The sequence below is a fragment of the Mugil cephalus genome, chromosome 14 (assembly GCF_022458985.1).
Source record: "Mugil cephalus isolate CIBA_MC_2020 chromosome 14, CIBA_Mcephalus_1.1, whole genome shotgun sequence".
Lineage (NCBI taxonomy): Eukaryota > Metazoa > Chordata > Actinopteri > Mugiliformes > Mugilidae > Mugil > Mugil cephalus.
The window spans coordinates 6,767,988-6,784,313 of NC_061783.1; the positions used below are offsets into that span (position 1 = coordinate 6,767,988).

General features: G+C 40.4%; 1 protein-coding gene across 3 annotated transcripts in view; it reads right to left on the reverse strand.

Annotated features, from left to right (window-relative positions):
* phf14 (PHD finger protein 14) overlaps nt 1-16,326 on the reverse strand; it is a 66,657-nt gene that overhangs the window by 33,563 nt on the left and 16,768 nt on the right. For 2 of the 3 annotated variants that reach the window (XM_047604953.1, XM_047604955.1), the window contains exons 8-14: nt 15,837-15,983; nt 15,420-15,690; nt 14,950-15,056; nt 12,585-12,680; nt 8,742-8,848; nt 6,852-6,983; nt 4,143-4,305 (exon numbers count right to left, since the gene is read on the reverse strand). In XM_047604953.1, coding sequence (XP_047460909.1) covers nt 4,143-4,305; nt 6,852-6,983; nt 8,742-8,848; nt 12,585-12,680; nt 14,950-15,056; nt 15,420-15,690; nt 15,837-15,983 — 1,023 coding nt within the window. The remainder of the gene's footprint in view (nt 1-4,142; nt 4,306-6,851; nt 6,984-8,741; nt 8,849-12,584; nt 12,681-14,949; nt 15,057-15,419; nt 15,691-15,836; nt 15,984-16,326) is intronic. The other variant, XM_047604954.1, reaches the window with a different exon arrangement.

Here is a 16,326-nt window from a genome sequence, read left to right on the forward strand (position 1 = left end):
TGAAAAACACAAGGATGGACAATGCTCCCGTCTTCTACAGAGGTCGAACGCGTGCTCCCGTTTTTTTGAATACAGCATGAAAGAAAAGCACAAATCAAGCACCTCCCTGTCGCTAGCAAGCGAGCGTCTCTACTGGGGAGGGTTTAAAAGGGGAAGAAAAATCGACAACATATTTAAACAGATTGTGAAAACAATTCCATCTGTCGCCTTTGGCTCGCCACCGCTCAACAGATGGAGCACTTATCATTAAGAATGCTAACTGCAAGAATGCTGCCAATTGGCTCCTCCAGACCTCCATTTCTCCTGCAACCGCGGCATCAAACAAAAGGCCTGACGTCGTTTAATAATTCCTGCATTAGAGTGGACTCTCTTAAAGTAATCCGTGAGGCCGGAGAGGACGGAGCGCAGTTCGGTAGCTGCAAAAAAAAAAAAAAAAAAACCACTCAGCCACTCAGCATATCTAATCTCACACCCCGCGCAGGTGAGGAAATTAAAAGTGCCAACAGTTTATACGTCCCCAGCAAAATCAATCTTTTAATTAATTACATCGGCGCATCTTTAACAAGCATGAATCATTTCACACAGGATTAGGGAAATTAACAGAGCATAGGAAAAGGTGGTAACAAGATATATTAAGTTAATACTCTTAATTTTTAGCTGATTAATGGCATACGTTGACGTGGGGGGTTTTAATGTTGGGCGCCGTGGTGAGTCGCGGGCAGCGACGTCTACGTTCCATTAGAAGGAGCCTTTCATCACCACCTTCGCTTGGCCTCTCGGACTCCCTGACATTTCTTGCTAATTTTCTATAGGTAGAAAGTGGCTTTAACGTCCACATCAAAGGAATATGTACAGCATGTGTTCAGTCCACTGTATTTTTCTGCGGACTATTTTTAAAAATTCAACAGGAAAAAAAAATGAAGATGTCTGGACAGAAGGAGAGAATGCTACATGGCAAAGTGTGAAACTCTGACACGCTGATTTAAATAATGTCAGCAATTTGACAGCATTGTTCACGGCTTTTGTTATAAAAAGGTTTTTCTTCGGCACTTATCTGGCGGATTGATTTTAAAATTCTTCACTGCATAGGGCTCGGGCCAGTAATTGAAAACAGGAGGCTTGTTATTAGAGCTCTGTATGTATGGTTAAGGATTTGAGAAAAGCTATAATCGCCATAAATGGAATGAATTCCAGCATGTTGGAAAGTTTGAATCCTTCGACCTTTTAATTATAAGCTTCCAGCGCTGTTTTAATTGTAGAATTAAAAATCCTTGATGACGTTTCAGATACGTCTCAAGTTACGTATCGTCTTGAATTTTTTTTTTTTTTTTTGAAGGCAGGAAATATATCAGAATAAATAATAGCCTTATGTGAATCATCAAATTTTCATAAACGCTTACTCCTTCAGAATGATCTACTTGTGGTTTAGCACACCGTTTCACATAATCACCTTCAGTTAATTAGTGCGCTGATTAATTCAGAAGGAGCATCGGGGAGGGGGGAAAGAAACACGCTGACAGGGTCTGACAGCGTGAACTACTCTGCATTGAAAAAAAAAAAAAAAGAAATGTTGGAGTTAAACAAAATCTGTGTCTGTTTAGGTCCCACGTTGGAGAACCGAGTGCGTTTTCACTAAATGTCCTTGCGTGCGTCCACTCTGAATAGGAATGTTTGGCATGGTCTCTCTCTTCAGCAGAGTGTTAATGCAGCATTTATTTTACAATTATTTTAAAAATGTTTTCCTCCGATCGACACTATTCTCCACAAGCAATGAATAACAGCCAGGAGAGTTTCAGCTTCATAAAACGTAACACTGGGCTCTGTTTGGCCTTTTGGCCAAAGGTCTGTCTTGATATACGAATTCCCAGACGCGCGCACACACACACACACACGCACGCACAGACACACTGCAGCCTTGGGGGCCAGCGGGAGGTCGATTAGCCAGTCCTGATAAATTGAAACATGGCTTTAGAGAAGTGCCAGCGCTCGGGTGCCCTGGTAAAAGCATTAAACATGCAAAGCAGGGCCCTTTAGAGGCTGCCATAGCACGCCTTGCATTTGAAGATAAATGCTACACTGAAGTGCCTCGCCCGAGTGGTTGTGACTGCGAGAAAAAAAAAAAAAAAAATCAGAAGGCTGCTTAATCCCTGAGAGCTCCAGCAGGGTCCTCGGCACATGTCTGGGCCCGGGGTTTCCAAACCTGAACAGAAAAACACATTAACCCAGGCTGCCACTGCGCTCCAACACTCGGCCGTTTCCCAGACAGACAGAGTGCAGAGAAGTGGCTGAGGGACTCCTCTTTTTCCTTTGTTCGTTTCTCTATTTGTAACGGAGACCGCTGTCAGCGGTATTGGCTCCAGTGTATAGAGCGTCCACGGTCGCGGGAGGAAAAATTCCCTCAAGTCCCCGGCGAGGGGCTCCGGGTCGCAGATTGACAGTGGGAAAACAAAAAGGGAGTGAAGACACCACCCCTCCTCCTCCTCCTCCTCCTCCTCCAGCGAGCTGTCAGATATCAATCTGGAGGGTTTCTTGAGTGAGAGGAGAGGCGGCTCTGTATCGGGGGATCAGAGCATGGCCGCCTCAGATAAGTGGGATCCGGGAGGGGCAGAAAGACTGCTCCCACACAGCTGACACAGTCTGCATTCTGTTGGTTTTATATGACCAAAGACACAACACAATACAGCCAGAGGAATTATGGCGTCATTGGCACAACACCGACACTGGGGCAGCCTGTATGTAATAATAGCACAGCAGCATGAGTCTTATAAATCTGTCTCGTGTGTGAAACAAAACATTATTATTAGTTGGATCTGCTATACAAACAAAATGGACTTAAAACCACAGAAACACAAACATAAATATGCTCTAAAACAACTTTTTTCCTGACTATTTGGTCCAGTGATTTTTTTGCGCAGTTAACTGTGATCACATTGTGCTTACAACTACAAGCAGATTTCTGCTGTAGCGCTAAAAGCTACCAGAACCAGGAGCGGGAATAAACTAGTTGTGTTGCATCAAATGGAAGTGACATTTAAGAACCGAACCAGATAAGGAAACGGGGGGAAATAAATTGTCTGGGAATAAAACAACACCGCTGAGACGAAAAGATAAAATAAAAAGTGAAAAGGAGTAACGATAGTTTCTTGTTGCTACACATTTACATTATCGTCAGAAACTAAAATTAGATGATGATGTTTGAACATTGCGTTCGACGTAACTTTGGCAAAAGTTTTCCCATTATTTATTTTTACTAATGATAATGATAGTGAAAACAGCCCATCCCTGCAGGGGGTGTAAGTGCTGAGCTGCCACCACCATCACAAATGCTTGGCCACGGTTGAATAACTTCGGGAACCCCTGCAGATTTCAGGCACTGGATCTTGAGCTTTGTTCGACCATTAGAACTCTTATTATTATTATTGTTATTATTATTATTATTAGAGCATTATGCTTCTAAAACCATCAGAACCAGAACAACCATTCTGTAGATGTGTGTATGCAGTACGGTTTTTCACTTCTTCTTCCAAGTTTGGAAACTATTCACTGATTTCATTAAGTTTGCCTTAAATAAGCTGACAGTCTACACAGGAATGACTGTGGATTTACCTGCATATGTGACTTCTCACACGTGTATGAACTTGTTTTCTTTCTTCTTGTTTTTCCATTCATTAACTTTTGATCTACTGAGCAGAGTTTTTGATGGAAACCAAAGTTTACCTTTGCAACAGCCTCTCAGTAAAAAGTCTGTTTCAAAAAAGGTTTCAAATGTTTAATTTCATTTAGTAAGTAAAAATAAATGCATCTGGCCTCAGTTCCACCAGGAGAAAATCTGTTTGTGTTTTCGTGAAGACTTTTGTATGCAGTCACACGGAGGTCTGTAACAATTGTTGATCTTGTGCTCGGGGGACCACACACACAGTCACCCTGTGCGACTTTGAGATAACCTTTAAGAAGAGCGTGGGACTAATGAGAACTCAAGTTAATTATTTGTAATCAATACAGATCTATCAATTAGCCAACTGTGACATCAGTTACACTCAAATTAGAGCAGAGGAGGAGGCGAGCATACAAACTCGTTCATGAATTTTCGTTTCCGTCATGTCTGCTGATCGTATTTAAATTTACAGTGTGCCTGTACACACCGTGCCTCTCACTTGATGTTTCTTGGGCTCCGGCGACATCTCCTGTGGGATGAATTTGATTGGTCCTTTGATCTGCCTCCTGGACCTCTTGGTGCCGTCAGGTAACGTCTCCATAGCGATATCGGCTTCATCGCTGCTGGCCTGGTCGCACTCAGAGCATTGCCTGAGGAGAAGGAACAGAGCTTGTCTGTATTGATTTTATTATCACAGACCCAAATCTTTAGTCTTTACTGTAAAAAAAAATGGCTTTTTGTAATGTTGCTCAGTGTCAGACAAATCTTTACGGCAAATATAAGTGCTATTTGACACTTTTTGTCCTTAAATGAATATATTTAGTTTAGGCATGTGAATGTAGATCAGCCCAGCAAAAACAATCACAGTCTTAATGAAATATATAAAATACAATATTAATTCACAGCAGAAAAAAATGTTTTAGCACTAGAGAGGGGAGAGATGTAAATACATGGACATCAATATATATAACTGCCCATCTGGCAGTACAGCTTTAATCAATAGAAAGAAAACAACAATAAAGAAATTAAGGTGGACTCGATCCCTTCTCTCCATCTGGATCATATTGTGTACAGAGGCATACAAAACACACAGACACACAAACTCAATTTATGAGAAAACTACCATGAAACACTGTGCATGAACTAATAACACACAAAAGTTCTGTGTAGAAGAGTGTCAATAAAAACTAAACATATACGGTTCAGGTATTTGAATGTCTCGTCTCAAAGTTAATGACAAAATCCAGATATTTACTGCGTGAAGTGAAAGTTAAAGGAACAAACAGACTGTTTTACAATCAGCTTCCAAAAATACCCAGCTTCTGTCTTGTTTTTGTTGTGAGAATTCACATAGCAGACTGTAATCTCTGGCTTTCTGTACATGCACAACACCGCAATTAAATCCGACTTTGTACTGCACTCGCTTTTTATCATTCAAGTGGTTTCTAATTTTCAACCAATAAAGAAAAGAGCTTCATTTTATTCAGAAATTAAGTGAATGACTCCAGTGACAGACAGAACACAAACATGTCCTATATTGTACCAGCAGCTGCACCCCTTCATTTTTTAATTTAGAAAGAATGAGAAAGCTCTGCTCCTCACTTCAAACTGTGGAAGTAGTTTATGAGCTAAATGTAGAAATATCCTGGAACTATGAAATGTGAAAAAAATAAATAGATGTATTCGTTTCCTTTCTAGATAAGGAACTGCAGTAGTTGAGAGAAGAGACTGTGACATTTCCAACATCTCTGCATCCCTCATCTGATAATCCTGCTGCCACCGGCTGGCCTCAAATGTCAGGACTAATATGAATAAACAAACTCTGGACCCTAATGTATTACTGCTTTTCCAAGATGGAACGAATACACACCCTACTCGTCTGCTCTTTGTAGCTGCTTTTCCACAACAGTAACTTAAAAACCCGTACAACAGAGACTCCTGTCACATGATCCTTATGAGGACTTTAATTTGACGAAGCTGGGCCTAAAACACTGGAAACAACATAAGACATTTGTCCAAAATGGAAACAGACGACGCTCTGTTTGTTGTGGATGAGGTTTGGATGTGGATGAACCTACTTCCTTCCACGGTTAAGGACAAAGGGCAGACGTTCCATAAAGGAAAAAGCACACAGTGTTGCTCATGTCTAATATTTCTATGTCTTTCAGAATTTTCTACATTTCTACGGAAATAATGACTCAGATCAGATCACATGAGTGCTGGAAGTAGACAAAGAACACAGCAACTAAAACATTCTGGTAGCTGTTGATCTGTTGTCTGGAGGAATTTAAGCCCATTCCTAATTTTGTTCTTCTTTAACCATTAACAACATGTGCACTTGGGCTCTTCCTCTTGCTGCCCAACCTGGTTCTTTTTAAGATTCAACTCACAGACAGATGTCCTGATATTTTCCTGTAGAACTCCTTTGTCCGTCCCTACACTTACACAAACAACATTAAGAACACTTATGAAGAGCAGAACTCTAACCTGGCCTTGACATTAACTCGTAATCCTAGTAACGCACTCACAGATATGTCGTACTGACTAATTTATACACAAGTGTAATGTTTTAGTGTTATTTGTTTGACTGGCTTCTCTCCGTCTGCTTTCAGGACTTGTGAAAATCTGCTGATGTTTTGAATCATTTTCATGCAGAAATGTTAAGTGCCATTGTATACACTGAAAGCAGACAGACATCAAAACATAAACAAACTAAAATGTGCTTACATCAGCTCACGCTGCAAACTAGGGTTTCACAAACTACCCCATCAAAAAGTCATATACTACTGCTCAGTGAATAAGTAACTATCATACCCAAATTAACAGTAAAGAACATACATCCATATACCTCATAATGACTCTCTGTACTGTCTCTGCTGTGTTCCTTGTGAAACGTGTTACGAAGAATAGTCTCAGACCTCCAAGAGCACTGCGCTGATACGCTAGTGTTTTCTCCGAGTTAACGATTGCTGGCTCCTCTCCACGACCTGATTTATTCACGTAGTAACCGAACAGCCTGTATGATTTCTAATAACACATGCTGTTGTACTTGTTATGTCTGAACCAAATGATGTTGTGTGGAGAGGCTGAATGCCAAAGACTTACAGTGAAATACTTCCTGTGCTCCCACATAGTACCTTTCCCATGTAAATCACACGCCTCAAACACATGAGCCGTGCGTCTCCCTGCCTCTTACCAGTAGCTATTCTTTGTCTTCTTCGGCATTCGTGTTAGCGGTGGCTCCAGGCAGCCCAGGTGATAGTAGAGCTTGCATGTGTCGCACAGCACCAGCAGATGTTGGTCCTGGTTTTTCTTACAGATGCCACAACTGAAGGAATAGGTAATAAAAAAAATACATATGTTAGAAAAGACTGGTACTCTTAGTCATGATGTTGGAACCAAGCAAATGGGGTGGTTTTCCATATGCTGCAAAAATAAAAAGGTTTTTTGGTGCTTTTAGGTGCAAGTTTTCCATATTTTTGCTGTTTTACACTGATGTGTTTACTTTTATACACATACCATTTATATACAATAGGTACTCAGAAGCTTCACCTACAGTAGTACTTTGTCAAAGACCACTGGCAGCAACACCATCCTCAAGTCTTACTGGAATGATCTTACCAAATTAGCACGTCTTTCTTTCAGAAAGCCATATTCTTCTTGAACCCGAACAATACCAACTGACAATACTTGGCAGAATCATTCAAGTTCTAGTTCAGATTAGAAAAGGACGTCTGGTGCACAGCCATGTTCAGGTCTCCAAAATGATTCTGATGGCCTTCCACAAGCTTCTTGCAATAAGTTGCAGAAATTTTAGCCTATTTCTTGTAACAGAAATGTTTTAACTTAGTCGGGTTTATAGGCAGGTTCCTTGCTCGCACATGCTCTTAATTTTGCACATAAATCCTCCACTAAATGAAGGTCAGGCTTTTGTGACTGCAGCTCCAATGACCTGACTGTTGCACTTCAGCTATTTCTCTCTCAATATATTCTTTGGAAAAGATTTAAGATGTTTAGATTTAAGATATGAAGCTGATATTGCTTAATAATGATGACATCTATTGCCTGAAGTGCACCAGGCCATCCTGCTGTAAAGCTACCACACAACATGATGCTTCCACTTGCGTGCTTCACAGTAGGGATGGTGTTCTTACTCATGCTGTCCTCCCTTTTGTTGTTTTAAACACACCAGATGACATTTCTAGTAAGGTCTTTAAGCAAGATATTTGATCCCATGAGCAAACAGTTGTCTGGCGTGGTGGTTTTGAAGCAGAAGTTCTTATTGGTTGAGCATCCATTCAGGTTATGTTGATGTAGGAATCATTGTAGTGTGGATATAGATTTGTTTGTCCTTTTCTCCACAAGGTTCTTTTCAATTGTTCTGATATTGATTTGCACATTTTGTACCAAAATAAGTTTAGTCTAGGAGATTGTCACCTTCCAGGGAGTCTATATTTGAACAGAATCATTGTTATTGGTGAAAATGGTACCTTCAGGCAATCCTGAACCAGACACGGTGAGATCTGCGCTTGTTTATTCTGATGTCTTGCCTGACATCGCATGATTTTCTCACCATTTTAAAGCTAGGCCTAAAAATACATCCACAGGTACACCTCCAAATGACATAGAAGCTTCTAAAGTCTCAGACTGTTTAAAATGCAAAGTCAGCTGAGTGCATGTAACGTTTTGTTCGTTGGTCTAATAAAGTTCTATACACTAAAAGCCACACCTTTCTCCAACAGTTAAGAATAGTTAAGGTCATGGAATATTTTTAATAAATGTACATTTCAAAAGAATTCAACACACATTGAAGATAAGTCTGAATTATAACAAAATGCGTAAAACTCAAAAGGGTCTGAAAACCATCTGTATGTAATATAAGGAGAGATTAAGTCAAATGCAAATTCTCACCTAATTAGTCTAAAAACAATGATGGACATATGCAGCAGGGCACGTTGCTTCTGCCTCTGGCATTTTATGATATTTAAGCACAGTCTGATTTGACTATCATACTTCATCATTTGACATTTTTTCTTTAATCCTCTCTTTCCCTGCCCTAGCATCTCTCAAGACATTATGCATTCACCTGTAGAGGATAGCTGGCAGGCTTGCTGACTTCCCTGGGGATCCTCCCTCCTTCTTGTTGGGCTTCCTCTCTTTGGGGGCTTTCAGGATTGCTGGGGTATTTAGTTTCTACCAAAACAAGAAAGAAAAGAAAAAACATGTCAGAGATTTAACCCCATGTATATAACTTCAGACAAACAGTGGTGGAATCAGTAACAGCTTATTGATTACTTAAGAACCGTTTCTTCTATAGAACAGTCAATAGAAGGGGTTGGAGAGTAAAGAGGACTCCATTGCTGGACATGTAAGTTTCTGTTGAACTTTAAATGTCATCTCTCATTGTGTTGAAGACAGCAAACTTCAGTTTGTTCATGGAAGTCCATTATTAGGTGGGTAGCCAATCAGTAGCGGTTGACATATATGCCATAATTTTTATTTTCATGTGCAGTAACGGTAGGAGAATCTAATTTAACGTTGTTCAAGACAAATGCATGGTACAGTTGCACCAATGAACAATGCTCATTGGTTTTCTGATGTAGCATTAGTTGGTGTACATGGAGGGCTGTGGTTACAGAAGCAGCCTTTGGGCTGTGAGGTCAGTGGTTGGATCCTTTCTGTGTTTATGACCAAAGTGCCTTGAGCAAGCACCTAACACCCCACCAGACAGCTCATTGGGTGCACTGCATGGCTGCCCACTGCTCTAAGTCTGCTTGCTTGAATGGGTTAAAAGCTGAAAGCAAATTCCTTACATGATCAGAAGCTGTGATTTGGTAGTTACTGACTTAATTGATTCAATAAGAGTAATTGCATTTTACATATAATGTATTAATAAATATATACAGTATATCTTCAGAAAGGATTATTATTTTGTATGTTGGTTGAAATAGGCCTTTAAATTAACTGGTCAATGGACCAGTGAAATCACAGAAATTTTTAATTTGTCCAAACTAGTTATTCTTAAGTGGGCAAACACACTGAATAGCCTCAAAGGCAAATTGTAGACTGGTGTTGGTAAGGTCAGGTTGGTCAGGCTGATTTGATAAAGATGCAACAAAGAGCCAAGTGACGGTTTACTGAGCGTCTACTTTATGTTGCCTGTGAGATTGGCTGTCTAAATAATGTTCGCACTGCTGTAAAGGTCCGCTCACAGCAGAGTTGTGAAGAACGGAGCCTGTTGAATGTGGCAGGTAAAAGGCAGCAGCAGATAGCCAGTTACTTTTTCCCACCATCTCAGGTGCTGCCACGCAGGTTAATTAGAAAACTTATCTCGTAGGGACTGATTCTGTCGCTAAACAGACAAGGTTTTCCCTCAGGAAGCTCTAATCTGAGCTTGCTCGCTCTGCCTGCAGCACCGAGGGATCGTCCCCGCAGGGAAAACCTGATAGATGGGAAATGGGTGACCAAAGCACAAGGGCCTTCCGAGGCTATCTCTTTAACCTGGATTGCAGTCCGTCAGCATCTAACCGGTGAAAAAAGTGTCTCCGCTGCTGATATGGTGTAGTTTCAGCATTGTTAACACGCTTTATCAGACAGATGAAGAAGTTGAAAGGTTCAGGCTATAAATAGTGAGTTGGAACACTAAGGTAAACAGACTGGCTTTAGGTTGTCTGGCTTCCTGCCAAATTGTCGTATCCTCGGGGACCACTCATTCCAACATCATAGTGCAGGAGTAAACTGGGTATTTTCTGTGGCTGAGAGCGTTTTCATCATATTGAAAGTTGAGTAAAATAATACATATCAAACAGTGGTTCAAAACGTATTTGAAAACAGCTCGGAACAAGCAAATAGGCTCCTGCGTAAGTATCTCTCCAAGTTGTGCGCTTCTGCTGGAAGACTAATCCACAGACACCGTCATCTTTGGACCCTAAAGCCCCTGTTATCTGAAGTTCTCTGATCTAATACTAGACTCTGGGATGCAAGAATCTCTCCACTGCTTTCTGAGGATGTGTGTGCTTGGCAGCAATAATGGCAGAAGGCTCAAAAAATTCTGTGTGCAACCCTCGCTGAGATACAGGCAGAGAGTGAAGCAACGTAGAGGTGCTTCTACGCAAAGACGCCAAATGTTCTGTTGTAGGATGCAAGAGCAAACACAAAGGGATTCAACAGGAAAATTCATGTATGTTTAATGGCGTGCCTTGTGTGCGCACTAATGGTAGCTTTTGCCACATTAAGTGCACAACATGCTATGTTCAGACTGTAATGAAATATTCTTGTCACCATTTAAATTATGGATTTGAGTTTTACTTTTGAGCTAAACTTCACAGAGGTATTTTGTTCACTTGTCAAAAATGGTACAATGTAGGAAATGTAAATAACTAGTAGATGAATCGATGCTTCTTTTTTTTCTGTTTCTGCTCCCCAGTTTTTATTGTTTGCTTTTTGAGAAAGTGGTAACACGTATCCCTGTTATGATATCTGCAGCGCGGTAGCCGTTTAAACAGCATGCTGTTTTTATAGAGATTTGTGGAAAATGTCTTTTGAGTGTTTTCTTGTGAAGTTGCCAGGACTGTTAAACTTTAAGGGGCATCAGGAACAAAAGCACTGACTGTGTACTGGAAGAATGATGAGAGTCCCAGTTGGGGACATCAATAATTTCTGCAAATGCACAGGCAGGATGACAAATAGGAGACGAAAATGTGGCAGATAGATGACACAAAAGCATGCGGTACTGTGACTGATGTTGCTACTTAAACCGTGGATGTTCATAATTAGGTGATTTATGGTGGTCATTGCCGATGCACTGACAGTCTCCCAAGTTTCTGTCCATTCTGCTGCCTCGCCACCACATTAACATCATTTGACCATTTATCTACACGGCCCTTGCTCTCAATGACCACACTTTTAATAAAGTACTTTATGGATTCAGCTGGTACTTATACATAAAAGCCAAAGGGAGCGAGTACGTTGTCCCAGGCCATAAAATGGATATGTTATTAATCTCCAATCTTCAATAATCTTACATTAAATACCAGACTTAGTTGTTTTCTCTGAGGTGAAGTCTCAGGTGATTCAAGTAATACATGTGCCAATGATGTATTTGTGTCTGGGGGTGTGTTTGTGCCTTGTGATTGAGTCAAACTGAGAACAAAACATAGGGAGTTATTTCCGTTTAGTTTGTCATTTACAGTTATCATAAGCTAGTTAGCCAGCTTGCTAGGTAGCATGTGTATCCACAAAAGACTAAATAAAAAGAGAACTTCTTACTTATTTAGTGTTACTAGTGCTAACAAGGTGACTGGGAGAATGACTAAGAAAAAACCTGAAAAAAAAATCAATAACAGTAAGACTATAACATATAATAACATAAGAGTAAACTGAATGAAAAAGGAGGGGAAGCTCAAACAACAATATTTTACTGAACTAAAAATTCATACTGACCATTCATTTGATATGATTTAGTAATTCAATTGTCTGTTTATAAGGTCTGTTGGAGTTTTAAGAAATGTTGCTCCTTCATTTTTACACCCTCTCAATGATTTTGTGCAATTTCAAGTTTTTCCTGTCTGTCATTATTCATTATTCCAGCAGCAACAACAAAAACAAACAGTTTTCAATTCACATTCATTAAACAACACATCAGCAACGCAGGCACATCTTGGGTCGCGGTTGCCATAGGAACAGGAGGCAGATTGTTACCTACACGGTCAGGTGCGACTTCACGGCAAATGACAGGACAATCAGTTAGTGTAAAATGAAAGGACTTCATAAACAGCAGGCTGCAGTATCACCCACCGAAATGTCAAAAACCATCCATCACAAATCACTGCTACGCTACGAATCTGTAACTGCAAACTTATTTTTAATAAGTTGTCAGCGCTGCAGGGAGGGGGAAGACGACATTTAAAAGACAACCATGTGATAGTACCTGGCCCAGGATGCCCCCCAGCAGAGTCCAGATGGCCTGGCCTTCACTCCGCAGCTCCCCATTCACATTCAGCAGCTCCTCCAGGAACTCGCAGAGCTACAGCGGGAGACAGAAGAAAACATGAGGCAAGGGCATTAATGATTGTACCGAGTCCGTTTTCTTGAGTGAGTATATGTTTGCAAATTAAGTAAATGACACAGCAAAATTGCAAAATACTCAGCTTGAACAGAGACTATACAATAAATATAAAGTAATATACATGGTGAATGAATGCTCATTTTCACTATTAAATAGCAAGTCAATAGTTATAATTTTTTACATTTAAATTTACCAGACTTGAAGCAGCACTGAAGCCTGAGATTAAATCCCTCTGGTTTACACATTACAGACAGCCGACCTCACCGCAGCTTATTTGATAAAACAAATGACTTCCTAGCTTTTATTCCATGGATTCATGGTCACAGGGGCTGGACAGCAGAAAGGGTCACAGGTTGCGTAAAACTGACTACTGCCTAATAAAAGATAATGTGAACACGGTCAATGTTGAGGCAGCAGGTAACCATTCAATTCATTTTGCAGTTGGCGTAACTACTTAATATTGTGACTTTATTAGAACTTCAAGAGCTGGATCGTGCAATGAGAAAACCTCGCACTGGTTTCTACTACTGGTATAAATCAATCAAAGCCAATCGTGCAGTGATACTCCTCCACCAGCATTTTCTCCACGGTCTCCAAAGTCATGTAAGAGCAACTCAGGCGGTGCAATTAGCAACACACACTCCATTAATAACGCTTAACACGCACGGCAGAAGACTGAACGCAACATTAACTCTTGTCCCTTTTTACTCATTTGCCCATTGTATTCCCCTTCATGTGTTGACAGATGGAGTGGCAGCCTCCGCAGAGGTCGCATATTAGTAGAGAGATGAAAGAAAGGCACATGTAGGATTTAGTAAGTTCACGTTGCACACTAAAGCTAATGAACCCATCTAGGGCTGGGTATCGAACTTTGATACATTTCTAGCACAGAACGTAATCGCCGATTCTATCGGATGTCAAAAAATAAATCATCTTTTGGCGCCAAATTCCAATATCCAAGTAAGTAAATCTTAGTGTCTGCAAGCAAATAATCATTCAAACTTCAAACTATAGAAGCAAGACACTAATAAACTGTCAATTGTTTACATTAGAGTCAAAATTAGCGTCATCCCAAAGAAATCTAAAGTGTGGCTCCCCTTTGTTAGGATGGATTAAAATAAGGCAAAATGCAACATTTGTGCCAAGGATGTAGCAGCAAGGGACGGGAATACGACAAACTTAATGAAACACTTGACGATGCACGGCATCAATTTAAAAGCAGACTTTTAAATTCTCTCCCCCATCAGCAGCTTCTCCGTCATCCAGCACATCCAGCACAAACAGAACATCGGTGACTGGCTTGAACGTTGGGTCGAGAAGTAACGTGAGTCTATAAGAAATATTGTTTTAACCTAACGTTAGCTACATCTTGTAGCTCTCTATATTTACTGTAATACCAGTGTATTTTTGTTGTTGTTTAAGTTGGTTTTAAAGCATCTGGTATCGAAAAAGTATCGTTCTAGAACCAATGTTGAAACCGAGGAATCGAATCAAAACATTTTGAATGATACGCGGTGAAATAGTTGCACAAGCTATGAATATCAAAAATGAAACATCTGTTAATGGACACTGAACACAACAATAATAATAATAATAATAATATTAATACAACAATGTCGATCCTTCTTACAATACTTGAAATTCACATTGAACATGGCTATGTCCAAATTATTTGCCCTAATCTTTAACCTTCAAATTAACATATAGTATACAGGCAACGTGTTGGACTTAATCTAAGCAGACTGACACAACAGCTGTCAACATACAAATGATAACGTTTAGCAGATAATGGTTATCTACAACGAAGTACCACTTCACTTGCCTAATGTCAGCTAGACAGGGCTCACAGCGTCAAGCTTACAGGTAGGTAGTTACAGTTTCTAAATGTTTATATCACTGACAGCTTTAAATGGATTTAAAATCAAATTCTGTTTCCACACACACAGCTGGAAATAATAACCCTGAAAAATCATTTACAAGTATTCAATTTGTGCTCAATTTGATTACTAAAAGCAGCTTATTACTACAAATCATAAATGACACGGCTACAATATGTGATTCATTTTTATTCATGCAGTTACTGTTAGTGGAATCATTTCAACAGCCTAATAATCTCTTATGAAAGGATTAGCACAAACAAAATGTAAAAATGTTTGTGTGTTCGAGCACTTGACTCATTACTCAGAAATGAGGACTGTGGGTCCTGGGTTTCAGTCGCACTTCTCACCTTGTTGTACTCCACATGCAGTTTTTCTTGCTCGCTCTCCAGCTTGTCTTTTAGGTTCTTCTGCTCTGAGATGTTGTCCTGGATCTGGATCATTCGCATGTTCCGCTCTGAATATCAATGGGACAAAAATCAATAGTACCACGATCACAATCTATATACAGGAAAAAGCACATGAGAGGGTGTACTGATGGCAGATAGGCTCTCTGCTGCGAGCTAATGGAGTGAACTCTCAAGGTTACTGACATGGTGCCATCTATTTGAGGAGAAAACATCTTTACGCAGCACTCACACAATAACTGAACCATAGTGAAACCTATTCAGTAGGAAAATAAATAGTAAAATGCTTTTAGCTTCTTTAAAATTACAATTATGATACCCAACATTATTCATGCGCATTAGATTTAACAAATCCTATTACCATCAAATGATACCGTGATAGCAGTGACTGAATTGACTGTGTCTTTCCTCACCCAGGTAGTAGTTGACGAAGTCAGCTGTGAGAGCGGGCTGCTTGTGTTTCCTGCGTCCGTCCATGCTGGCGTTGGCATCGGACGTGTCCACGGGGAAAATGTCGGTGCTGATGCCCATCAGTTCTGCCTTTCTCATCAACTTCCTGATGGCTGAGGCACTAGAGGTTAGAGGTCGCGGCAGTTTCTCTCGGGGAACCCACGCCTGAGGCCGGGTGTTCCTGGACAGCTCTGCTTTTGCCCGGTACTGCTGCAGGCGGGTGGTGATTCGGGCCTGATGTTAGACACAGAAAGTTCAGCTTGTCGTTAAGAGAAATAATGCCAACTTTATAGAGAACTTGAAACCAAGTAAATGAAAACCATTGACAGACACTAACAGTCTCTACTTGAAACTGGAATTCCAAACATGTGATATCTTACCTGAGCCTCAGGAGTGAGCTGTTTCTCCCTCTCCTGCAGAGAGACCTTACAATACGACTGTAAAGCCAGGTAATTCTTCCTTTTCCACTTCCTGTCAAAGCGGTCTGCGTGCTGTTTACAGTACGCAAAAAATGGATCTGCAATATCCTGAAGAGGCACAAACACAGTGAAAGCATTAACTCACCAAAGATGTTAAAATATAACAGCTTTAATGTGACGTCGTTATTAAATATGTCTAACTGTGGACAATCATTGACATTTATCATTTGTATCTGACAGACTGCCTTTAGGACTTGTCACATCAAAACTAGTTACGATACATCAGCCGGCTGATATATTCGGCCGATATTTCCATTTTTTACTGGTATTGCATCGATATTGGCCGATGCACGAGTGCGTTCGCCGATACAAGCTTTTGGTCGGCATATGTGTTGATATTAAAGCAAAGGTTTAAGACTAATGCTGCCTTTAAGCTAAACATACTTGGCTG